The 26,749-nt window shown below is 39.3% G+C and overlaps 1 protein-coding gene across 1 annotated transcript in view; it reads left to right on the top strand.

Moving 5' to 3' along the window:
• The first annotated feature begins 2,052 nt into the window (after positions 1 to 2,052).
• Pde1a (phosphodiesterase 1A) overlaps positions 2,053 to 26,749 on the top strand; it is a 274,051-nt gene continuing 249,354 nt past the window's right edge. The window contains exons 1-2 of the mRNA XM_032903560.1: positions 2,053 to 2,594; positions 2,880 to 2,990. Coding sequence (XP_032759451.1) covers positions 2,563 to 2,594; positions 2,880 to 2,990 — 143 coding nt within the window. The 5' untranslated portion in view covers positions 2,053 to 2,562. The remainder of the gene's footprint in view (positions 2,595 to 2,879; positions 2,991 to 26,749) is intronic.

The following is a 26,749-nucleotide window of genomic DNA, read 5'->3' as shown; positions in this document are numbered from 1 at the left end:
AGAACAGAAATTCTAGTCCGGGAACTTTGGATATAGAACCTACTGAATGTCACTTCAGCATCAGCAAATACTAAAGTATATATATATATATATATATATATATATATATATATATATATATATGTGTGTGTGTGTGTGTGTGTGTGTGTGTGTGTGTTTCTGTCATCATTACTGATAAATCACTTGGAAAATAGGCATTAGGAGAACTTTATGATAATGAAAATAATTACCCCACATAGAGTTCAAGCAAGAAGGAGGACTGCAATGAAGTTAAGATGAGTGCTAGCTCCAGTTTGTCCTAGGTTCAGTGCGTTTTCTCAGCTCTCCTTCTTTCTTCCCAGAACTTACAGTGGACGTTTTACTGTAAAACGTACATAGGATAAATATACTTTGATTTATAAGAACCCATTCTGACCTTATTCATTTTTCAGAAGCTTTAAGTTTTAGTTTAAATTACAAAACATCTCAATGTCTCTCAATATATTCATTGGAGAAAGTCGTACTTACCTGTTGATATTTTCAATGTGATTAGTGGTATTTTTGTGTCATTATTGTACTTGAAGATTAGTTATAAGTTAAGGAAATGTGTTCTACTCTGTACTTTAATGGAGAGAACATTTTGCTACCAAGATTAAAAATTGTCTTGGCCAGGGATTCAAACAATGAGCTGTTCTATTTGGTTTATCATTAACATTTTTATTTTATGAAACATTTAATGAAAGAATTGGACAGTTTTTGTATCAAATGACTCAATTAGTATACCCTGTCATCTTAAACACTGAGATATAGGAGGGTTAACAGAGTGAAAACAGGGCAAATGGGATGAAAGAGTGGACCAAGACGTCTCATATAGACCTCAGGGTCTGCATTTGATTCCTCATAACGTTGGCCAACTGGCCAAGGGAAAGGCTTGGAATTTCATGACACGTGGGACAAGTGTTGTACACTCAAAGACTTTGTTATTTTAAGTCATAAACAATAATGGCATTTTATGCATATTTTGGGCTATGGTTCATCTCGAAGAGTGGCATTCAGGTGCTTTGTTCATTATTCATTAAGAGAAATTAGACGGTGTCTAAGATAATAAACGAGGGTGAGGTAGAAGTAAAATTGTGAACTTGCGAGCAAAGATGAACACTTAGGCAATAGAACCCTCATCAGTTTGCTTTGACAACTTGGACAACCGTTCATAGAAGTAAGTCTGAGTGGAGAAAGTCGTGTGGAAACTGAGGACATTAAGTTTGATTTTGGGGAAATACCTTTTCTGAGAAAAGGAAACTGAAGCTTGCTTGAGCTAACGTCCTCTCATTTATGAATTAGAAGGCATTGTAGTTTTGTAAATGTCCATTGTATATCCATATTGCAGCTTTGATGACTGGGTGGCACCAGTGACTTTTGGGAAGAAATACTTTTTGTTTTGTTTTAGAAGTACTTTTTTTTTTTAATTGGAAATTTCTTACCAACAAGACAATCACACTTTAAAGATGAGGCTTTCAAATCTAGATCGTTTGTTTGTGTCTCTTCAACAGTTAAATAGGAATGCCTTATAATATTTTTTGTAAGAGTTTTTTTAAAAGGCTGTCTGAATTAAGTCCTCATAACAATGCCTACACATTGAAATAGTCACTTAATATTGGGTTATTATTTCCTAAATGTCTTCGGATACGTGAAGACTCAAGAAACCAGGTGACAGGCAAGCATCTATGGACACATGAATAAAATTGTGTGTGAGTCTCTAAACAAGAAGAGAAAATACTTTGGATGATATTTTTCCATGCGGTTTGCAGATAACAACAGATATTACGAAGGATCTGTGCCTGTGTCAAAGAAAGCTCACCATGTGTGGAAGCTTGGCAGACAATCAGTTCTGATTCCTTTTATGTCCACTTTCTCTCGTTTTTCTCCTAACATGCACAAACACCACGGCATCATTTTCTCTAATCTCTCTCCTCTCGATGTACACACACACACACACACACACACACACACACACACACACACACACACACACACACACACACACATTCACACTCATCTCATTTTATTTAGTTTTTAATCCTCAAAGGATTCACAGAGCCGGCTGAATGCAGCTGCCGTGTTTTCCCTGGTTAAATTGGCAGTTACCCACTGTGTAGAGTTGCTAGGAGAAGATGAATAACCATGATTACAGCATCTCTTGATGGACACGCTCTCTCAATAACAACCTGTGGAGCTCTGGGGTCTGTCTTCTGAGCGGCTCGATGTGTGACTTTTCTCCGTGTTTGCCGTTAATATTATCTGCATTAATTCAGGAAGCATGCTATATTTTTTTTTTAAGTGTCGCTTCCAGATCAATTAAGAGACAAAAGCCTTGATATTTAAACAGGCACTTTCTTCTCAGGGTGGTGCTGCTGGTACTGCTTCCCACCATCTGGTTTCTTATTACATCCTGCCCTGCTTCAGCTGCTAGAGAGGAATTCAGCTTCTCCTGGAGCGCGAAAGTCATTCACGTTTCTTTCGTGCATAATTGAGCTCGTAAACTGTAGCGATTCTGATGTGCTTCTGTGCACGGAACAGTAGCAGATGAGCTGCTTGGAGGATAGCCTGAACAGTCGGTCAGTAGTACAGTAGCAGCTCACATGTGTGGATTGTTCCCGTGAGGTCAGAGCATCTGTTTATACTCTGTCTGCTTGGGTGGGTGGGAGGGGGGCGTTGGTGATGCGAGCAGAGTATATGCCTGTCAAAGTCAGCAGTTCTGGCAGACAGAGCCTTACCTCGGCTTTGCGTCTCTGAACTGTTTTGATGGCTAAGAGATGCTACTGTGTAATGCTTGAGGTTTGCAACGGACTGAGGAATGCTTGTCCTAGCCGCTGAAACTGACTGCACCTGTGTCGTCCTAGGAACATCATCATGGGCTCTACAGATACGGACATCGAAGAACTGGAAAACGCCACTTACAAGTATCTCATTGGAGAACAGACCGAGAAGATGTGGCAACGCCTGAAAGGAATGTGAGTAAGCTCTCTGCTTGGTCTTATGTGATGTTTCCCCCTCAACCAATATCTGACCGTTAACGCAAATAATTTTGGGTGCTACTTGAGATTTAGGGTTTCCTTTGCAAAAATTTTCCTCTTGAAAACTAAAACATGCTCATTTCAGCTAGCAACTTGTTGAAAGCAGAGTAGTGTTTCTGTACCTGTGTGTTTTGTCTGAAGTAAGGTAAGGCTCTGTGAAATCACTTTCTGTTTATACTCCAGGGCTTTGGCTCCCCACTGTGTGTGTGTTGTTTAGATGTGTGCTTTAGATAAAAGCATAGAAGGGACTAGGAAAGCAGCTTCCTTGGTCCTCACTGAAATAATTTCTCTCAGGTAAGTAGAGAGAGTAATACGATGGAGACTTCTTTCCTCGTAAAAAACATAAAGATGGCATTAATAAAATAATAAATGGCATATTTACCCTGTGCTTATTCTATGGTGGTGAAGCTAATGTTTTAATAAGAAAATGATTTATTTGGCGAAACAACTTGAGAAGCATACCAGACATACTAGAGCTTTGGTTTAAATGAGCCAGTTCAGTTCCTCACTAATTAGTGAAGCGCAGAATTGCTTCCAGCCTACTGACCGGGCTCTTAACAATACAGAACAGGATGTGCGGTTATGGGGAGCATGACTCGTAATCACCTGAATCCGCTTTGATTTTAGTGTTAGCACCTTGCTCTTCACCCCCGCCGCACCCCACTCCCATCCCCACCCCCATCCCCGTCGTGTGTGAGTTCTGGCCATCGCTCCAGCACAACACTGTTTATGCGCTTCCTTTTAATCATAACACAGATGTAACAGTCAGATAAAAACATGAATATTTATTAGGTCACTGGAATTTCTAAGTGCATTTTCATATCTGAAAATTAAGTGGAGCATTAGCTTTACAGAGATAGCTGAAGGACTCCAGTGCTGAAGCACAATAAGCTGTGATGGATCCCGTCTTTAATGCTGTCATATGTTTGCATGGTGGTTCAGGAAAGGTATATATGGGTAAGCTTATGTCATTGCTTTTATAAACAGCAGCTACATCAAACTTTGGTTAGAAGTCTAAGTCCTCTCTGCTCTTCTCCATTGGGACGTACAGGGCTCTCCGTGTATATGTACTTTCCGTTACTTGAAGCAATCCATGGTATTGTGCCTAGTATAAAGGCACACCAATAATACAAACAGTTAGCAGAAAATAACTTTTGAAAAGGAAGCCATATTTATAGCCATTGAATGAACTGGAGAAATCTGTTCCAAAGAGCCATTGAAGATTTAGAAGACGGATTCTCTAGAGAAACAAATAATCCTGTCAAAACAAACGGCGGTTCAGGCAATTAGTTAGCATAGATGCAAATTAAGCATCAGCAATCATCAGATGATTTGTGTTGTAACCTAGTGGATGAACATCTGTACTGGGCCGCTGTAACTGAGATCGCAACCCGTTTTAGATTCTTCCTTTACAGGACAGAATGTTTTGTTTGCTCCTGGTATATTGTATTTCCTTAGTTACTCTGAGGCAAAAAGATACTCGGTACTGACTTTAGAAATATGTCTTCAAACAATTGGAAAAAACGATTCTGTGGTTACCCAACATTTTTGAGAAAAGTTATCTGACTTCCCACCTTGTCATTTGATAGCAGTTTCAGAGGAGGGTGATGTGGTCCCTTAACAGCAGGGCTTTGTGAGTTCACAGTAGAGTGTACCTGTGTGCACATGCTGTGTTCCTTTGGAACTATGGCTACACAGATACACTTGCTACACTTGATCTCCAGCCAGTTTAAAGCCATTCTGACTGACTAAAGTGACTCAGTGCTTTTGTATTCAAGCATGAAGAAATTTGCATGTTGGTTCCTTCCTTTTCTTTGCACTTTGACTTAAGACATTTTCAGTGTTCCTGGCTTAGGCTTGTCAAAGCAAGAAGCTCTGGTGACAAGCAAATTGTTTAATTATGGTCTTTGGTGTAGTCTGCTTCCAATGCAGTGATGTGCAGGACTCCCCAACCCCTTGATGAGACTGCCTCACCTCTTTAAAACGCAATACTGATTCAAGCAGAATTTCACCTCATCAGGATTGCTCCTGGGATTCTACTTTTAAGTGTCTGCAGTGAAAATCCTGGTAGTCATGAATGCTATTAGACAGTTTTGAAATGATTTCTTGTTTTGAAAAAACAGACTCAATGGTGGCTATTGAATATTTACCTGGATAGGATTTTATTTGATTTTCTTTTATGACATCCAACTTTATATACTTATCGATGTTTCTCAGCAAGCTATCCATTTTTAATTTGGCTTACAATATGTGCATTTTAAGCTTAAATTCAATTGGAGATGAAAATAAATGAAATATTTATTCGTGACCATGGAAAACACAAGCCACTACAGGAAGATACTTAGAACGTCTTTCATAGAGATTTTTACATAGTATTTTTTAGACACCCTTTATACAATATAGTTTTGCTCTTTACCGCAGCTTACTCTCAAACTTATAATTTTCCTGCTTCGTTCTCTCTAATGTTTGGATTGCAGGCATGCACCACCACACCTGGTTTGTATACTCCTTTGAAGCCATAGAAACAATGACAAATTTTGTGACACATGGGGAAACATTGCTAATCCAGATTAAGTATCAATTTCTCTAGAGTTCTTGGCTCATTTCTTTCATGAACCTTTTTAGTGTGTGCGTGTTGCAAGTGTGTGAATGTGTATACGTGTGGATGCATCTATATGTGTGTGCATTTATGTGTGTGTGCATTTATGTGTGTGTGCATTTATGTGTGTATGCATTTATGTGTGTGTGCATTTATGTGTGTGTGCATTTATGTGTGTGTGCACTTATGTGTGTGCATTTATGTGTGTGTGCATTTATGTGTGTGCATTTATGTGTGTGCACTTATGTGTGTGTGTACTTATGTGAATGTGCATTTATGTGTGTGTGCACTTATGTGTATGTGCATATGGAGACCAGGGGTCAGTGTTTCTTCCTCTTTCCGTTTTCAGCTTAGTTTCTGAGACAAGATCTCACTGAACTTGGAGCTGACCAGTTTGGCTAGACTGGCTGGCAAGCAAACCACTTGAATCCGTTCATCGCTGCCTCTGCGGGGCCAGGATTACAGGGAGTCAGCCTCAGAGCTTGTTTTCCCCATCAGTGTTGGGGGATATCCAAACATAGGTTCTTGTGTTTATATGACAAACACATCACCAATGGAGCCATCTCCCACCTTCATTTATTAACCCTTTGGAGTCCTTTTTACTCAATGTTTGAGAAACCCTATAAGCTTGTGTGACTCCCTCTCTCACTCCTTTCGGAGAGCAAAGGTGAAATAGTCCTATCTCCATTCTCGTGAAGACTTCCAAGCCTTACGCTTCTGATTTTTAGGTCAACGTTTTCCTCACCACTCTGCCACTCAGAATAACAATTTAGCCTCCTGACATGACTCATCATCTTTGATGGTGGAAACATTAGCAATAGCTATGACATCAGACCCTCCATAAAGCTGTCATTTGAAATCATCATACGCTACTTATTCATACATTGTAAATAGTTCAGGGCTTAGAAAAGCCTTCCTATTTCTTGTACCATTCTGGCAGTAAACCCAATCCCTTGCTGAGAAGTTCCTTGTGACTCTGGAACCTTAACTGAATCCTACCTATGAAGGATATTACCAACTTGTGGGCTTTGCAGAGACCGAGAATTTATGCGTTCTGTGTGATGAGTTGATTTGAAAGTTTTATATTGTTTTCAATTAGTGGCACTGATTTTTATTAATTTTGGAGATGATGCTTTTCTGATACTAAAACTTTTCTCCTACACTTGTATCCACAACTGTACAGTACATAGGTAACAACATTGGTGCTTCTTGTCCTTGGCAGTGCCGCAGTTCTAAGGATTCAGTCCAATAGCTACAAGCATTCCCAGAAACTTGATCATGTAAGGTTTTCAGTGTCAAAGAAACCAACACAATGTATTCTTTCACTAGGTCGTTCAACAGAAGCGAAGACCACCCGAACTCTTCCAAACCATAAACTGTCTAGACATTATTGCTGGCTCCTTCATGCCATATGAGCATAGGACGAGAACCAGCCAGACTTTGAATAATCATTTCATGTCAGATTGCTGATGTTAGCGGTATCCCCATACTTCTCTCCTATCTTTCCAAATGTCTAAATGTTCAGATGTGGGATCGTGAATGTGATGAAACTTCAAGTGAAGCTTCTACTCTTGCTTTAATGATAAACATTAATTATCAGCAGTGAAGGGTGAATTGTAGGGAAGTAGAAAGTGAATGAGGGTGGAAGAACTCTATTACTCTCTAATTCTAATTAACTCATTTGCTAAAGGAGGCAGTCTGATGCACGGTTGCCACAGGAAGTTGTCCGGGCCCCACTTCTAAGATGTAACAGCTGCACATACTTAAACTAGGCAAAAATGCTAACTGGCAAGAGGTATCAACGCTGTATTCCCGAGCTGAGAGTATACTTTAAGATAAAGCAGCTTCATAGACAAGAAAGAAAAATCCCCCACTTCACACCCTTAACAGCTGCTCCCGTGTGTGCCTCAGGGCTTAGTGTTACCACAGCATCTCCGTGCCCCTGTTCCGTGTTAGAAGTCCCTGTTCAGGCCTCCAGCATCTCCGTGCCCCTGTTCCGTGTTAGGAGTCCCTGTTCAGACCTCCATTTCCTGACTCCCTCCCAACCAGATCTGAGGTTGACTCTAAGAAAGGCCTTGCCTTGGCTCATTTGAATAAACATCCTTCTCCAGTCAGCTAAGGCTGAGCTTGCTCTCGTAACTCTTGTTCCCGTGGCTATCTGTACAGGAGCAGTACCAGGCAGCCACCTTGCAATGCTTCTGCCTTCTGTACACAGCTGAGGCCAGGAAGACTCTCTCCTGCAGAGCTCAGGCTGTGCCTTCATCAGGAGGAACTGTTCAGTGCCAGCAGAGACTTTGTTAAGAAATGCCCAACATCTCTGCTGCGGTTTTTCCTTATACAGAAAATTCTCCCTGGCTTTCCAGTTTAGGCTGGTTTTGGTTCATAAAATAACTGAAACCTTACTTTCCATTCCAAAATCTACCTTTGCTTCTGAGTCCAATTACCAAGTTCATTTCTGTGTTTTATCCCTGGATCCCAGCCCTTGGCAGAGTATTGACTCTTAGTAGAGAATTACAAGATAATCCAGATTTCTAAATGCAAAGTTGCAGGATTGGAGGCAGATTCACAGTTAGAACAGGAACTAAGAAGATGGGGGAAAAAAAACCAAAGTATTATGTACTAGTTGCTAGAACTCTGAAGATATAGGACGTGCACTCTCGTGTATGCATATAAATGACTCTGAGATATAAGTCTTCTAAATTACTTACTCATGTATCTTGTGAAGCATGAATTTGGACATAGGTCTATGTTTTTCTTCTAAAACAAACAAATAGACAGAGACATTCTCAGAATAGTTATCCAGAAATATCATTAGAAAAGGATGTAGAAAGGAGATTATGAAAGAGCTCCCAGATCTCATGGTAAATGGACTAGGTCCTACCTCAGGGTCACACATTTCTTAATCTCTAGCATTTGTGATCGTTACTCTACCTATAAAACAGGATTAAAGCAGCATATGGAGTTAAGGTTACAAAATAATTGAGTCTCAAATAGATCTCTTATCCTGGATCACCCAGACCACCTAGGTCATCCCACGTGATCACAGAACCTCTTGATAAGTGAATCCAGGCAGGTGAGGAGGAGGTCAGGATAGAGTGGTTGAAAGGAATGGCTTGTAGACTCCAGTCCTGGTATTGGGCAAAGAATGCTATGCACTAAAGAGTATGGGGAATCCCAAAAAAGTAGAACATGAAGTTTTCCAGAGTCTTCGGGGAGAATGCAGTCTGGCTGACACCTTGATATTAGCTCAGTGAAAAAGGATATCAAATTTATGACATTCCAAATAGAAGACAACTTAACCTGTGTATATTTTAAGATACTAGGATTTGTGATAAATTTGTTATAGCAGCAGCAAGGAACTACAATATAGGATAGCACGGGTTAATAAATATAATCATTCTTTTCCTTTCCTCCCCACTCTCTACACGGTTGGTTCCTAGAGATATAATCAATGGCCTACAACACACTGAGCTGAGCAGTCTTGAGATCGTATCACTGAATGACCTCAGTAGCTCTGTATTGTCTGGCTTCCATGCCCAGACCATCAGTCTCCTGTCATGCTCTATGTAAGAGTATACAGTGCATTAAATTTCAAGTGTTAGAGGAGAATGTCTCTTGAGGATTGTTGAAAAATCTGTTCTTGTTCTTACACCGTTAAGCGTAGAGTAATCAAGTGAACTGCCTTAAAAAATTGTATTTTAGCCATGAGACTAATTTGGTTTGGAGAAGAATCACTTACTGCTGTTTTTACTTTAGAGTTTATAGTTAAAGTTATAAATCCCGATGTTTTAATAATATTTTATTATTGTCTATGGAATAAACTTTCTTTTGGTTAGGATGACAAGCTACTTACACTATTTTTTTTAGTCATGTAACATGCACATGTTGTTAATTTTCTGAACTTCCCTTTTACTTGTGAAACCTAATTGTTTTGCTCACCATTTATTTACCCATTCAGTAAATGTCCAATAGCTTTGTCTATACATGCTTGTTAGACAACAGAACAAGAAGGTGAATTATAAAAGTTAGCCTACAGTAGGAAGTAGCCTGTGAACAGGCACCGAGGTCCTTTTAGGAAGGACTTTGGATGGTTATTTCTTTCAGGAGACTTTCCAAGTGAGGCAGAGAAAATGTGATACCTAGGATGCAAGTGTGTGAGAGGGCCCAATAAATATCACTGCCAATCCCTGATGAAGTCCAGAATCTGGTAAGGAATGGATTTAGGAGTTTACTCAATGGAGATCAAAGTATAAGTTTTAATGTAACAAAACTTGTCATTGTCTTTGGGGTGAGGCTTAATGTGTCAGAGGGCTCCTGGCAGCCTCTGTCTCCCCAAATATAGATCTTGAAAAATCTCCCCTCCTAAATTTACCTCATGACTTAAGGACAGATTTCTTCCCTCCTCACTGAGAGGGAAAAATCCAGTCTCCGGGCCCAGCTGCGTCCACCACGATTCATAATAGAAACAAGTGCTTCTTGTATTTGCAGCAAAGCAGGAAAGAGGCCCAGGAAGCTTCTCCAGTGAGAAGGGTTTAGATGTAGAGAAATACACTAGAATCTAATGCTTTTACAATTTGAAGTCAACAATTGCATAACATATGTGACTGCAGCATAGTACATCCATGCACACAGGAGGCCTTTCTGACACTGTGATCATTAATACTCCCACAGTGCCCACCCTTTAGTGCATGGTGTCCCCACTACTCAGTAACATATGATCTTCATGTTGATTTATATTTCAATGCCTTAGTTTTTTCGTGTGTGAACTGGAAATATCTATCTCACAGATGTTGAAGAGTTTAAATTAATTGCTAATTATAAATTTCTTGAAGAGTAACTATAATTCCACAAACCTTAGCAGTTATTACTATTGCTAATTTTGGATACCGAGCCATAGATTTAGAGGTAATTGGCACTATGTAATACAGGTTGGTTTCAAACTTGCAATATCTTGCCTGGGCTTAGAAAGCACTGAGATTACAGGCATGTGCCAGCATGCTTGGTTTCAAAATTCTGTACTTTTAAAGTTACGTTTGTTACCAGAATTAGTAGGCAGAATAAAGTGGCCAATTTAATAAAGCTTTCTTTTAGCCCAGTGAACCTTGTCTCACAGGTGTTCCTCAGTTTCTTTTTCTCAGTGTGGTAATCTTTAAAATTGAAGGACTCGTTACCTTGGGGCTGGAGGTAGAGGGTCTCAGAGAGAAAGCTGAGAAGCCTTAAGAGTTTCAAAGTGAAAGAATGTCTTGATGTTTTCTTTTTTCCTTTTTTTTCGGAGCTGAGTACCGAACCCAGGGCCTTGCGCTTTCTAGGCAAGCGCTCTACCACTGAGCTAAATCCCCAACCCCATGTCTTGATGTTTTAAAGTGGAGTTTAGCTCTTCATGGCCGTGTATGACTGCAGGCTAGACAGAGTTCCTGAGTTTCTAGTTTGCAATCATTTGACTTTACAGTAACAGCTGTGATGTCCATGTCTACCCCTTTGCTGATACATTTTAGAAAAATCTCACTCTGTCACTATGCCTCTAGATTTTGTCTTGTATCATATTTCAGTCAGCTAGGGTAATGCTAGCTATGGTTAGCAATGGTTAAGGAATTTAAGATGGAAGCTAGGGAGATTGCTCAGTGGTTAAAGTCTTTGGCCAAGTAAGCATAACCACAGTCTTGCCCTCTATGTAAAGTGCTAGGTGAGAATGACAGCTACTTGTAAGTCTAGCCGTGGAAGGTGGAGACAGGGGGATCCTGAAGGCAAGCTGGCTGGAGAGACTAGTCACATCAGCAAGTTCTGGGTTTTATGGAAGGACCCAGGCAGAATGAACAAGGTTGAAATGCAATAGAGTCTGATTCCCAACATCAACCTTGGTTCTCCATATGCAAATAGCCACACACGCATGCTCACTCACCCTCACAACATGCTCATACACATGCAAACATGTATAAACATGTACACACATGAAAATACATGCACATCTACAGAAACACAATTGAAAGCCAAAGGACACAAAAATGGAAATGAGTCATTAGAGGTATAAGAATGAAATGTCATCTTTAGGACTTCTTTAAGCTAGACTCCCTTGAAGTTGTTTAAAGATTAATTGTATATTTTGTAAAATATTAAAAGAGGTTTTTACTAAATAGGCCTTGCATGCTCAAGGGTGCAGATACTTTTTTGTAGGCAAATTTCAATATTTATAGCTACTCAAATAAATTTTTAATGGGTCATAAAATAACTAGTTAGTTTCTAAGCACCAAAGGCTTCAGGAGAAGAAAAAAAATCGATCTTAATTAAACTGTGCATGAAGGTTGGGATGTGGCTCAATGGTAAAGCATGAGGTCTTGGGGTCAGAGCCACAGGCAGAGAAGAGTGCCAACAGTATCCAACTGCGCATGAGCACGCTGACCAGGGAACGCCCTCAATCAGGTTCTAGAGAATGTTGACGAAAATCAGAGCGATTTGTTAGGGAAAACACAGTATTCTAACTCTGCTTTCAATGTACTTAACGCTGGACTTCCTGAGCATTAGTTCAGCTCTAGTAAGATCAAGATAAAGAGAAAACTTCAGGATTGACCTCACTTCTTATTAAAATATCTCAGAATCATCTCAGAGTTGAAGTATAGGGGTAATCATACCTATAAAGTTTTTGTGCCCGATACTTTATGACACACTTTCCCTTTTAAAAGATTTTCACTGAGTATGCCCATTTTATCCAGTACTTTGTTAATCAAGGGTATGTCCACATAAAGGTAGGACACATTCAGGCAAATGCGCATGGTACAGAGAACACACTCTGAAGTGGTTTTCTTTTGATGTATATCTTTCAAAATAATCATCTCCAGTTTTTCTACTGAGAAAGCTGGAACCCCAAGCACGGCCACTTGCCCATGGATCCACACTTAATAGGGAAGAGCTAGATTCTCAGGCGCATTCTTAGTCCATTTAGCGCTGGCTTAGATACTTCAACTCCGTGCTCAAGGCACACCAGGAATTAAGAACATTCCTCCCGTTTTGACGTTTCCACAATCCTGCCATCTGTTCACCTAACTCTGCATGCTTGAGACTGAAGTCCAAAAGGAGTCAGCACTTGGTTCACATTTTGTAGATGTCAGAAATTCTTCATGGTTGTCCCCCGCACCTCGGGATGTGCATTGTGACTAGCGCTTCAGTTTACCGGCTTGAACTGTGATCCTCGCCAGCAACTACACATGAATTTGCTATTCTAAAACCTTACATTGCTCAAAGCTTGGATCTTTGCACTATTACTCTAATTTTTCTTGACTCTGTGCCCCAAACAACTGAGAGAAGAGGCCCAGAATATTTTCTTTGCCAACAAGGCTAAATCTATGACTCTGAATTTTAAAACTAGACATTTTATCCTTGCATAGGATAACCCTTCTTTTCTTGTCATACAAGATTTTAAGCACATGATAACGGTCTTCCTTCAAGTGAAGTGAGCAGTCTTTTCCCACTTTGTTTATTCAGAAAAGTCAGCCTAGTGAGCTTCTGTGTTTTACTCTCTGAGGCAAATAGAAACCATGTCCTTTCCCAGGCTGTGTTTGGTATCCAGACTGAAGAGCTCCTTTCTGGATTTCAGAACGTCCCAATTTTCCAGTGCTTCTCGATCTTTGAAACATCAATAATAGGCATATTTTTGGTATGTGTGGTCCTCTTGACTCTTTATATTCCAGCAAATCTCTACTTAAATATCTCGAGCTTTCTAGCAAGTCTCTGTTCTCCAGAAGTCTCTTTGCCCCAATCCTGCCCCACGTGTTTTACTCTAGGGGTCCAGTTCACTTTGGGTATCCATGCTCTTAGATTGCCATCCTCCGATAGTGACTCTTGGTTTTACAGTGTGCATTGGCCAATGAGGCCTTAGCAATGTGTTGTAAGAAAAGCCAGAGAGATAATAACATGCTCATTCTTTAGGAGCAATGAGGTTTTGGTTAGTACACACATGTGCACACACATGCACACACACCACACACACACACACACACACACACACACACACACACACACTACACTTATCTGTTAATTTCCTCTAAAATTTTTTTCCCTGCCATTTTATGGTTCTAACAGTTTCTTCTATGTGTCATTGTTTTCTTTTCCTAGCCCCTATAATTTATTTATGTAAACAATTACTAAACATTTTAGAGATTAAAAAAAGTAAAAAGCAAAGATCTTCTTTTTCTGAATATCAGTGTAGTGAAATTTTTCCATGCTGTTTTTGCTAGGAGCAGTATATGTATCCACTTGCAATATTTCTAACGAAACCTGCCCTTTCAGTGGCCTGTGTGCTGAAGTCGTATTGCTGTTAGATTTCTGTGAACAAATATAATTTCCCATCAAATAGAAGGGTGACGTGAAGTAAGGCAGGGAAGCTACACAGTTATGTAAAAGAAGATGGTTCATATCTCGTTACCCTAGCAACAGGAACTAGCAAGGCCAGGACTTTCCACACATCCTGTTGCCCTGACAACAGGTCATACAGGGCCTGGGAAGGCCCAATCCAAAGTATTCTAGGGCTTTTCTTTGAAAGCACAAAGTAAAGGGACAAACTGGTATTATATCTTATTCCCTCTAAACACGCAATTCTTCTAATATTCAAAATATTTCATCAAATGATTATCTTTTCAGATGTGAAAGAGGTTGAAAGAAATCATAGCCTTCATTTTCGTATTCATGAGTGAAGAAACATTTGCTAATTTTTGATTGGTTCCAAGGAACATTACTAAAACAAGAAAGAGATTTTTAAAAAATGAATGGAGAGAACAGGTTATAGGAATCAGTTAGAGCATGGGGGTCCCAGACCTGAGAGTTGAGATGGCGTCAGCCATGTATGAGAGGCAGGCTCTGCTCAGTCTTAGAGTCTCTCCTAATGAGTCATTTGCTGTTTGCTGGCCTCCGATTCCTTTTATGTAACCATAGCCAAACACCATAGGATGCTACTTGCTTGTACATTAACTTTATCAACCTAATTCTCAATTCAGAACAACATTTTTCATTTACCATTCATGTTGAGCATCAACTTGCTTTCCTCACTCAGTAGAGTCAACAGAAAGGCAAGCTGATCTTTTGTGTGCATTCCTTCTTCTTTGTTTCTTGGGTAATTGGTTTGAGCATGCCAACGAAGTGTGACTTAGCTTTATTCTTCACTCCATTTTTTAATCTTCCTATTTAAAGGCTTACAAAAAATAGTTCTGTTTAAAATTGATCTATATGATTAATTTTTGACTACTACTGATTTTTATAAATTCAGGCGAAGTGTTAGTTTAAAGCTACAGTTATCACTTTAGGGTTTGTATTAAAGCAGAAATAACACTGTAAACTCCTCCCTCAAAAAGCAGGAAGCTGGTTTTATAGAATAAAGACTTGTTTAATTTAATCTGAAACTTAATATAGAGGGCCAAGAAACGTTATCTGTGGAAAACCACAATAGAGTTAGGGCTGAGTTTCAGAAAGACCCTGCAGGGAACTAGGGAAGTTGGGGCCTTAAATGTCCCAGTGACATTAAAATCAGAGAGACACTGTTGCTTACCAGAAACTAGATTGGATAAATGTTTCAGGTTCACCAATTGCCCTTCTTGCTTCAACTCATTGCTCATTAAATATCATTTGTTATCAAATATTATCATTCATTTAGCTGTTATTCAGTCTGCTTTGTAAACAATTCTTTATACCCCCTTTGAGGTTAAACATCAGAGGTGGACGCCTCTCCACTCTTTATTATGTCCCAAGAACCAAACACAGAAGATAACAGAAAGCGGGAATCCAAAAATGCTTCGTAGCTGAATGGCATGGCATGAGAAGTCATGTGAGTTACAGCTAGAAGGCCAAGTGTATGGACTCTCCTTGACCTGCTTCTGTAGAGAGGAAGAGAATGAAGGGCCAGAGAACTCACTAGTCAAAGATGATGGAGGATGTTACATTAGCACAGACAAAATAATGGAACCCCAAGTTAGCTGATACTTGGTGGAAGTTATTGTCAAAGGGAAGGGTGGTTGTAAGAGATGAGAGTGGTTCGAGTGAGGTGCTCACATGCTGTGCATAGCGCAGAAAACCTGCACATGGTAGCTCTTACTGTGAGCGACATTGGCACAGCTGCACACAAGGCAATGTCCTTGCTTTCTCTCCATTTTTCTTTCAGATACAAGATGGAGATGAAAGCTAACTGCTGAAAACAATCTTATAGGTAGAATGCAAAGAGAAGCCAAACATGACTTAATAAACTAAACGGAAAAATTCGCATCTTCTTTTAAGATTTTGTTGAATACTTAGGATTCTGGTGAGAATATCTTCCACAATTAGTGTGGTGTCCTTGTGGTGGAGAAGAGATAATTACCCAGTGGAGTTCCCAGTGTCAAGAAGTCAGGCAGGAGATAACCTGGTTAAACTGGGGGAAATGGAACTGAATCCATTAGTAGAAGTTTTCAGTAGATGGCTTCTTATCTACTGTTGAGTAGAAGATTCATCCTTACCATGCACGTTTATTCTCATGAAAAAAGGTTAATAACTACAGATCAACATCCTCTTGGGTTTCCTAAGGAGTGAGGAATTCTAATAGTGTCTGAATTTTATTTTATCAGGTTTTCAAAGGCAAAGTTTCTGACAAGGCACAAAATAAATCTAACATTTCTATGTTGGCAGTTGATATTTTTCCCTCTGGCTTCATACTTCAATTAGGAAAAATTATTTTTCAATTGTATATTATTTATTCTAAACAATAATCCACACAGCCAAAATTGTAATATGGATTAAAGGGATTATGCAGGATTAGTGACTAAAAATGTTCCAAAATGAAATTCACAACCAGACCAGAATAAAGGATTAAAATATTCCTAGCATTCTCCCCAATTGACTTTGTTACATATTCTTTTCCCTATTTTACATGAGGTGATTTGTAAAATTTTCATCATAAATTACAAGACAAGAAAGCTGAACCACAGTACTACAATAATTATCTTCAGTTTCATGTTTTTAAATTTCTAATTCTGCATAATTCATGTAATAAATCCTTTCTATAATTAGAAAGGTTTATTGATCCCCTAATAGTACCTGGAAAATAAGAAATGGTATAGAATCTTTTAAGAGCACGCTGGGGCTAGAAATGGTAATTGTAAACTCCCTAGGAAGAGATGTTAAAATGCAATCATGACATTAGAGAATTGAAAAAGATCTTCTTGATAAATCTGGATTGTTTTGCTAAGTATGTGTATTTTTTTCTCTACAAGTAAATACTAATTTTCACAGTGTGAGTCATACTATGGCAATCTTAGTCACCGATTCTCCCTAACTTAGGAACAGGCAGCCTTAACAAAAAGTAAGTTATAGCTTAAGTTCATGTAGACTGTATAGCTATTCATGCATTTTGAGAAATATGTTATTTTTCATTATTATATTATATTATTATATTGCATTTATATTATTATATTATTCTTTTTCTATAAAACAAGTTAATTTGCTTGTCCATGCAACAAAATTCACTCATTTGTAACATGGAGAGTTCTGTCATTATCCTGGCCACCAGGGATAGAATAATAAGTAGACGGGATTCCAACCTTTATAGAACTTATATTTTGAAGATGAGGATAAAGTGTCAAGAAATAAAACACACACACACACACACACACACACACACACACACATATGTATATATGCTATGGAGCAAGATTAAATCAACAAAATTCCTGGGAATGTCAAAATAGCTATTTTAGACATGAGTAGTCAGGAAGAGCTTTATCTGACAGTAATTTGTAAAGACGAGTTCAGCCAGGTAGGAGTGCTCTGCTAAGGTCCAATACCCTGGCATTCTGTGCACACGGAGGCAAAGGCAGGTCACTTTAAGCAAGGATGCATCTGTCATGTTTGAAGAAACTCTAAAGTCCAGTGGTAGTAGAGTGGAGATGAGGAGGAGGAAGAAGAAGAGGAGGAGAAAGAGCAGGAATAGAAGGAAGAGGAGGAGGAGGAGGAAGATGAGGAGGAGGAGGAAGAGGAGAAGCAGGAGAAGTGTGTGTGTTTAGAAAAAAGCAGAAGTTAGTTTATTTAAGATATGACTAGGGCAATATAAGAAATTAGGGTTGTGTTTCTACATAACAGAAGGCATTTTCAGGAATAGGGATAGAGGATCTTACTATGTTTGAAAAATAAAATGGCTGTTTTATGGAAAGTGATCCCAATGAGTGGGGAGTCATGGAAGGCCTAAGTTGGAAGCTGGAGAATATGTTAGGAGGTCACAGCAGTTGTTCAGGTGAAGGCTCAGTGCCTTTGATGACAATGGTACCTATAGTGGTAGTGATGAAGTCCCCTACTGGATGCTTATACCTATGCATAGTATGGCACTGAGTTGTACAGATAGTGCTCGCTCTCTCTCTCTCTCTCTCTCTCTCTCTCTCTCTCTCTCTCTCTCTCTTTCTCTTTCTCTTTTTCTCTCTCATACACACACACACATGATAAAAATTTAATTTATAAGTTAGGTAAGTAAGAGATAAAAACAATATCAATACTAAGATCAAGTAATTATAAGGTACTACAATAACCTTGGAAGAGTCCTTATTCTTATTTCTTTCTCTTTTTTCTTTTTTGTTTTTTTGAGACAGAATTTCTCTATTAGTGTACCTTTGACTGTTCTAGAACTCTCTATGTAGATCAAGTTGGCCTCAAATTCACAGAGATCTACCTGCCTCAGCCTCCTGAGTGCTGGGCTTAAAGGCCTGCACCATCATTCCTGGCTCTTAAGTAAATTGAAGCCAGAACTATGATATAATGATGATCCACCTGAGGTTTATGAGATGGTTATAAACTGTGATGGTTTGTGTATGCTTGGCTCAGGAAGTGGCACTATTTGGAGGTGTGGCCTTGTTGGAGTAGGTGTGCCACTGTGGGTCCTGTGGTCATGGGCTTTAAGACACTACTTACTCCTAGCTGTCTGGAATTGAGTCTTCCACTAGTCGCTTTCAGATGAAGAGGTAGAGAACTCTTACTTCTGCCTGCACCAGGCCTGCCTGGATGCTGCCATGCTTCCTGCCTTGATGATAATGGACTGAACCTGTAAGCCAGCTCCAATTAAATGCTGTCCTTATAAGAGTTGCCTTGGTTATGGTGTCTGTTCACAGCAGCGAAACCCTAACTAAGACACTGAATTACAGATTGTTTTCATCTATAGTGTTGGTCTGTGGGACAATTTATATCTTAGGTAAGAGTGCACTGATGACATAGACTTATTCATGTAAATATGCATGATTTTGAATTTATGAAGTATTTACTTACTAGTTTTCCTTATTATTTTTGAAAATGGTTGACTTCTTGACAATGGATGACTACTGTATATAACTTTAAGACATTTAAATTAGAGTTCATAGGACTTAAGAATGAAATGAATATAGGATATCAAGAGTAACACAGACAAAGCACAGCACGGTGTGTGTGTGTGTGTATGTGTGTGTATGTGTATGTGTGTTTATGTGTGTGTATGTGTGTGTGTGTGTTTGTGTGTGTGTGTGTGTGTGTGTATGTGTGTGTGTGTGTATGTGTGTGTATGTGTGTGTGTGTGTGCATGTGTGTGTATGTGTGTGTGTGCATATGTGTTTATAGTCACTTATATAAAACCTTTGTACCAGATGTGACCTGAAGTCATTTTCACGGGAACAGTTTTCCAGAATGGAAAATGTCAGATGACAGGTGTCCTTTCAAGGTCTTTCAACATAGACAACATTATTGACTCCAGGCTCTTGCACCATGCAGGTTTTCAATAGTATTCACAAATAAAAGGACAAAAATTGTCCCAGGAGTGAGCAGAAGAAAGAACCAGAGGTGAAGGAATGGGCCTAATGCACAGCACCTCTGAAATCCAGTTTTAAAGGTGGGGTGACTGCTACAGGGGGGCTTGAAAGAAGGAGTTTATTGAGGGGGAGGAGGTTAGAGACTTCTACTGGAAATGCTGATCATAATGTGGCCTTAGGAACTTAAATATCTACGAGGAAAAAAAGAATCAGAAAGAAAGGAAGAGAACCATTAAAGAAGATAGAGAGAAGGCAGGATGTCAGGAAACATTTGCAAGTAGGTGGGCAAAAACTTGGCAATAGTATCCTCTGGGTACTTTTACACCCTCAGTTAAATGGAGTGATATGCTGTTAGCAGAGTGAACATGGGAGAGAGTAGAAAGTGGCTACAATCACCTGAAGAGAAATGCTGGGGAAGAAATCCTATGCCTAAGGTAACATCAACCCCACTGTGTGCTTTTTCTTGTATATCCAGCTTAGCAGCTTCCATGTAGAACCATAGTAGGTGCAGAACTGGATTTACAGAGCCCATGTTTTGCCAAAGAACACAAGTATGATAGACACAGAGAGGGAGGTGTAGATTTGAGGGTCTCTTTAAAGGCATTAAAACTTGACTGAAGTCTAGCGATGAGAGAGGTGAGAAGTAATTTTCAGTGAGCCATGAAAAAGTGGGTTAGGTCAAGGAGTTCAGTGGGTAAGGAGTCCCTGTAATTAGATACTAGAATCAGATCTTTTGCTTTTAAAAACTCATAATTGTGTAATAAGTATACATTCCATGTAGATAACTTTATGCAAGAAACTCAGTTTGTGAAATGACTGAACAGAGGCAAAATCATTTTTCCCTCTGTAGAAGACCCCTGTTGGCTCCTTTGCATTTAGTTACTAGGTTTTCTCCTCAAAACAGAAGAGACCGTGAGAAGTGTGGCCATTTCTGTAATGAAAGCGATGTTGGCAGATCTAATTTCAGGATGCTTTTTCTTGACAACAGCCTTTAAAATAATGTCTATACAGTAACAAAAATGAACTCCAGAAATAAATGACGCCGTATTTGGTCAAGAAACTTAAATTTCTTTTGGTGGTTGATCTCATGCTGTTGTGAAAACACATAACAAGGCTTTCCCTGCACCTTTCTTTAATGATGAGGCTCGACTGCCTGTGGTGCTGATGGTGAGACAGGGAAACATCAGTGAGAGAACAGTATCAACAGGCACCTGCTCAGTGAAGGGATGCTGTGGATGCTGTTTAATCCATGTGTGGGACTGTGGCCATGCGTAAGGTTGGTGTTCTTGTCTTTAGGGGTGCAATGGCTCCAGCCTCATCAGACTTTGAGTTCCCTCTTAAGAGCTACATTGCTATGTAAGTCTGTACAAGCTATAGGAGTAATTAATCATTCCTTTCTATGATGGTTGTTACAAGAGTAAAGCTTGCTTGGTTGAAGTTATATAACAGGATATATATATATATATATATATATATATACACATTCATATGCCACAACATCACAACAAACACAATCATATGCCATAATGATACATAAGCATATATTTTGGTATAAATGTATCTTTCCTCCCAGTAACTACCACACTGTGCTGTTATGTTTTGGAGAAAAGTAAAAGGTCATTTTTTTTTTTTTACTTTTATCAATATTAGCGCGCGCGCGCACACACACACACACACACACATACACACATGTAATTTCATAGGTCATGATATTCAGAGTTAGAGGATAGGACACTTGTGGATGGGTTTTATATCTACTTCTGTGTTCACACAATTGACTCGAGCCTGGGGAGAGTTCTCAGTGGGCAAGAACACACTTGTGCAGACACACAGACCTGAGTTCAGGTCCCCCGTCCTCATACAAAAAGAAAGTGTGGCTATGAGCACCTGAAGTCCCAGTATTGGTGGTGGAAAGAGATAAGAGGATCCTTGGGGTGCACTGGCCACCCCAAAGTTAGTGAACTCCAGGTTTACTGAGAAACCTCATCTCAAGGGAGATATGTGGTAGAAAGTGACCGTGACAGCTATCAGACAACCTTAACTGGCACACATGCACATGCACAGATACACAGCAGATACATACATGCACATTTGTATTAAACCTATTTGGAGGAGTATAAGATATTTCAATATTTTAAAAAATTCTCCTTATGCAATTTTTGCTGCTAAAAAGAACCTCCTTAACACCCCAGTGCTAAGGATGAGTGCCAGGGCTTCATGCACACTAGGAAACTTTCTACTGCTTTGCTACAGCTCAGCCTGATTTGTTGTGTTTCAGATCAGATCTTTCAGGATTTCTCTTATTTGAAGCCTATTTCCATGCTGTTTTCCCCTAAATAATTTATAAACAAACAAACAAACAAACCCTGAAGACAGACATATCTCTATTTTTCATTCTAGTAACTCATAGACTGTCAGAGCACCGGGAAGCCCACTCTGCTTTAATTCTCTTGTCACTTTAGTTGAGCCATTGTGATTGCAGATTTATGTGTTTGAGTGTAATTATTTGAAATGCACACAATTATTAATGGACAAACCAGAGAGATTCACACTTCTGTCTCAAAAGCAGTCACTACTCGTGTAGAGATCTTCAAGATTCTCTCTTGTTCTGCACAAAGCACACAATATTTGCTGTTCTCTGTAACTATGTTCTAGCCCCAACCCCGTCCATCCTTGCTCATCACTCTCCTTCCAGGGCTCTGTTCTCTCCGTCTGTGAAACTCTTCTTTTAACCTCTTAGTGAGTGAGAACATGTGTTACATAGCTTTCTATACCTTGTGTGTTTTACATGACAATGTGTTTGTTTTATCCATGCAGCTCCAAATATCAGGATTACATTCTTTTCTGTGGCTTAGTACTCTTTGGTTGTATGAGTATCCCACGTTTTTTTAAAACTCATCAGCAGTCATTGGACACTGAAGTTGAATGTAAACCTTGGCTTCAGTTATCATGGCGGTGCTAGTGTCTTTCTAAGATGTCAGCTGCTTCCTGGGGCTGAAGCTAGGTGGGGTCTATGTGTCTGTATCCTAGGTCTCTAGCAATGCTAAGCCACTTAAGGTATCCAAAAGAATTCCTTTAACCCTAGAATCCTTTGTGGCAAGCCTCCACGGGTAATATATGTCCGTTTACAGCTTGCGAGTTGGAACTTATTCTCACTCCTTGGGTTTCCTCTTTCTTTTCTGCTGTTTTTCTCCTGGAGGATTGGACTGCAATTATCTAGGGTGTGATCATTCCTATTTGTTCTCCCCTGAAAGCGATACTTGAATGTACCAAAGTCCCAGTCATACTCTGGCTAGAACTTACAAGAAATGTAAAATTGTTTCCCTTGGTATCAATCATGTATGCGTGGCACATATATTCTCAAAAATTAAATCTCATTTTTATTACAGTAATAAAATAGCAGCTGTCCTACTTTCATTTGTATGGCTGCGATGAAACCTCCTTACCAAATGCAACTTAGGAGAGACAGTTTATATTTAGTGCACAATTTCAGGGTATAGTCTGTCACTGCAAGAAAGTCAGGGTGATAGGAGTGGAAGCAGCCAGGAGCAGAAACAAATGTACATGCTCACATTCCTTGTTTGTACTCAGTTTATTTACTACCTTCTTAGTAGTTTAGGACCTTCTGCCTAGGGAATGGAACTGCCCTTAGTGGGCTAGGCCTTACTATATCGATTAACTTAGGATATTGGCATGTCCATAGATCAAGTCAGTGTAGACAACCCCTCACTGAGACTTTCTAACCAGGGGGTTCTAGGTTGTGTCAAGTGGACAGTGACAGTTAAAGTTAACCATCAGAATAATGCAAGACAATATAAATGGGGTTTTTCTTCCTCATATAATGGCATCCAGCTCTGCTTCTTCTGACCTCAGCTTTCATTGTTTAATTTTTCTTTTAAAAGCTAAATCCTTATGTAAAAATAATACTTATATTGTCTCTCTTTTTTTTTTTTAACTTGAGTATTTCTTATATACATTTCAAGTGTTATTCCCTTTCCCGGTTTCCGGGCAAACATTCCCCTAATCCCTCCCCCTCCCTTCTTTATGGGTGTTCCCTCCCCATCCTCCCTCATTGCAGCCCCCCCCAACAATCTAGTTCACTGGGGTTCAGTCTTAGCAGGACCCAGGGCTTCCCTTCCACTGGTGCTCTTACTAGGATATTCATTGCTACCTATGAGGTCAGAGTCCAGGGTCAGTCCATGTATAGTCTTTAGGTAGTGGCTTAGTCCCTGGAAGCTCTGATTGCTTAGCATTGTTGTACATATGGGGTCTCGAGCCCCTTCAAGCTCTTCCAGTTCTTTCTCTGATTCCTTCAATGGGGGTCCTATTCTCAGTTCAGTGGTTTGCTGCTGGCATTCGCCTCTGTATTTGCTGTATTCTGGCTGTGTCTCTCAGGAGCGATCTACATCCGGCTCCTGTCGGCCTGCACTTCTTTGCTTCATCCATCTTGTCTAATTGGATGGCTGTAAACTCTATTTCTTTTTTTTTTCCTTTTTGTTTTTTCGGAGCTGGGGACTGAACCCAGGGCCTTGTACTTGCTAGGCAAACGCTCTACCACTGAGCTAAATCCCCAACCCTTATATTGTCTCTTAACTATCTATTGAAAGGGTTACTTTTTGTCTACGGTAAGAGTGGATGAAAATTGTGGATATAGACTTATCTTTGACTACTCTCCTTCCAAATCTTTCACTTACAATACAGTTCTATTAGCATTTCAGTGGATCAATATTTGATGTTTATAATGTTATGACTGAATTAGTTTCATTCTTAAGTCAAGTCACGAAAACTAGTATGTTTCTTGTGGAGTCAAATTATTTGCTTTCCTGGAATTAATAAACATCTTATTTTAATTTGTATCTTCTTTTTTCTTTTTTTGCTTTTGGGAATTGCAATTTTTTTCTTTTTTTCAGAGCTGGGGACCGAACCCAGGGCCTTGTGCTTGCTAGGCAAGCGCTCTACCACTGAGCTAAATCCTCAACCCCGGGAATTGCATTTTTAAAAATGCATTTACTGACTGGGGAGATGGCTCTGATGGTAAAGTGTCTGCTGCACAAGTGCAAGGTTCTGAGCTCAGACACCCAGAAGCCATGTTAACGTTTGGGGTGGAATCAGGCTGCTGTAACCCCATCACTGAGGAACAGAGGCAGATGGGTTCCTGAAGTTCATTGGTCAGCTCTCTCATCCAAATCAATAAGCCTCAGGTTTAGTTGAAGACTTTTCTCAAAATTAAAAGTGGAGAGAAACTGAAGAAGAGAGAAAGTTGACCTGGAGCTTCCATGTGCACACATCCACATACCAAAAACTACAACACACATACATGCACACATATGCACACACCCGCATGTACATGCACACACACATATACATGTACATACACATACATGCATGTATGTGTACACACAGGAAATACACATAAAATATGTACGTTTTACTTTGACATGGCGTAATTAGCTCTAAGATAATTTAAAAATACTATCTTCCAGGATTTTATGAACACAACTTCATTGTCCTTCAACTTTCAGCACGGTTACCAAGGAGCCTGATGCTGTGCTGACATCATGGTTTCTGTCATAATTTAAAAATACTATCTTCTAGATTCTGTGAACACAACTTCGATGTCCTTTAACTTTCACACTGCTCGGCTCTGACATCACGGAGAGTTCTGTCGAACTTTGCCTGACCTTTGGGATCTAGGGATCTCTTTCATGGCCTTGCTCCGATATTAACTTTAGTGTGCACATTTTTTGTTACTGTTGTTGAAATCGGTTTGTTCTTCAGTTTGAGGAGAACTTTTCATTTCTACTAAATTTGGTCATTTTCTTTCTCTTTGAATTTTTGCATTCTACATTCTGGATTAAATCCCACATTTTCTTACATTTCCCCTCTTCCTATTGATCTTGTTTTTCAATGAAAAACTATTAATTCTTCGAATGACTTTCCAAGATTTGCTTCATTTTTATTTCAGCTTATTCTCATGCAAAGTACTTCATTCATTAAAAAAAATAGATAGGCTATTCATTTTTATAGCTCGGAAATGAGTGGATTGATAAGCATCTTTCCTTCTGCGTGAACACCCTGCTCTGTGGTCTTTGTTTCACTGCATCTTTACGGCTTTCTTGAGAGCCCTGGTCACTCTTGATTGTCTTCTCACATTTAAAAGAAATACTAAAGGCTGACTGAAGCTCGCTATGAGCAGACTCTGAAAATGCAGATTTTTAGCACACCGTCTCGCTAAAACAGGAAGTGTTGAGATCAAATAGCTACCATATAGAATGTGGCCAAATTGTCATCGAGCAGTGATGAGGTCTCAGTATTTTTCTTTTTCCTTCCAATAAGAATATGAAATATAAAATGATAAAAGATAAAAATGCTTCAAGCGTTTTTTTTTTTGTTTTTTGTTTTTTGTTTTTTTGTCCAAATGGAGTAGTGATCTAAACGTCACAATACTGTAGCTGACACACTCTTCAGTTCTTATTCTCAGTAATCCATGGTAATATCTAAATGCAATACAATATTTTGATTCTCATTGCAGAGTGTTTGCATTATACTTCCTGGATTAAATCCATATAAAATATGTGAGATCGTCATTATGTTTCAGAGGACTCATTTCTGTAGGATGTAAGCAATCTTAGGTTTCCCCATTAAGTGGAACCTGTGAGAGGCGCTGTCATATATAATCGTCACCCTTTGATGAGCATCCAGTTAACACTGAAGTCTGTATATCCACCAAATTATGATGACATCGAACTATGGAGTGGACTTTAAACGTGAATCTTCCTTTACACAAGACTGTCACTTAAGATTTCAGATCGACCTTAATGAGGCTAAAATCTGGGTACAGAGGAAAAGAAACCTAATTCCAAACGGGGGATTATAACCCGTGGCATTGTGTAGGCGTAGGGAGAGGTTACAGCAGCTTACATGGAGGCTGCCACTCAGAAAAAGATTGTTTCTTCTTTGTCAGACTGTAAACACAGAATAGCCCCTCTTATTTTTATAGTCATCAAAATCTATAATGAAAATTACTAATTTTTAAACCTGAAGGAATTGGTGAACAAAAATTCTTGAGATCAGTTATTGTTCAATGCTGTGATACTAAATAAAATCTGTATGCAACAGCATGTTAAAATGGGGCTTCTTGCTATTTTAGCTTTGACTGCAGCTCTAAGGCTAACAGTAATACAAAACACAGTATTTAAAGACAGAGTCATAGACACTGACCTATGCTACAGAGAAATTAGCTGAGTGCAAACTGGATTATCTGGCACTGATCAGTACTCTTTTAATCCAGATATGTCAGGAATTGAAAGCAATTGTTTCCAGGC

The sequence above is a fragment of the Rattus rattus genome, chromosome 5, assembly GCF_011064425.1.
Source record: "Rattus rattus isolate New Zealand chromosome 5, Rrattus_CSIRO_v1, whole genome shotgun sequence".
NCBI lineage: Eukaryota > Metazoa > Chordata > Mammalia > Rodentia > Muridae > Rattus > Rattus rattus.
The sequence above is the reverse complement of the archived record's forward strand: the minus strand, read 5'-3'. Positions and strand labels throughout refer to the sequence as shown.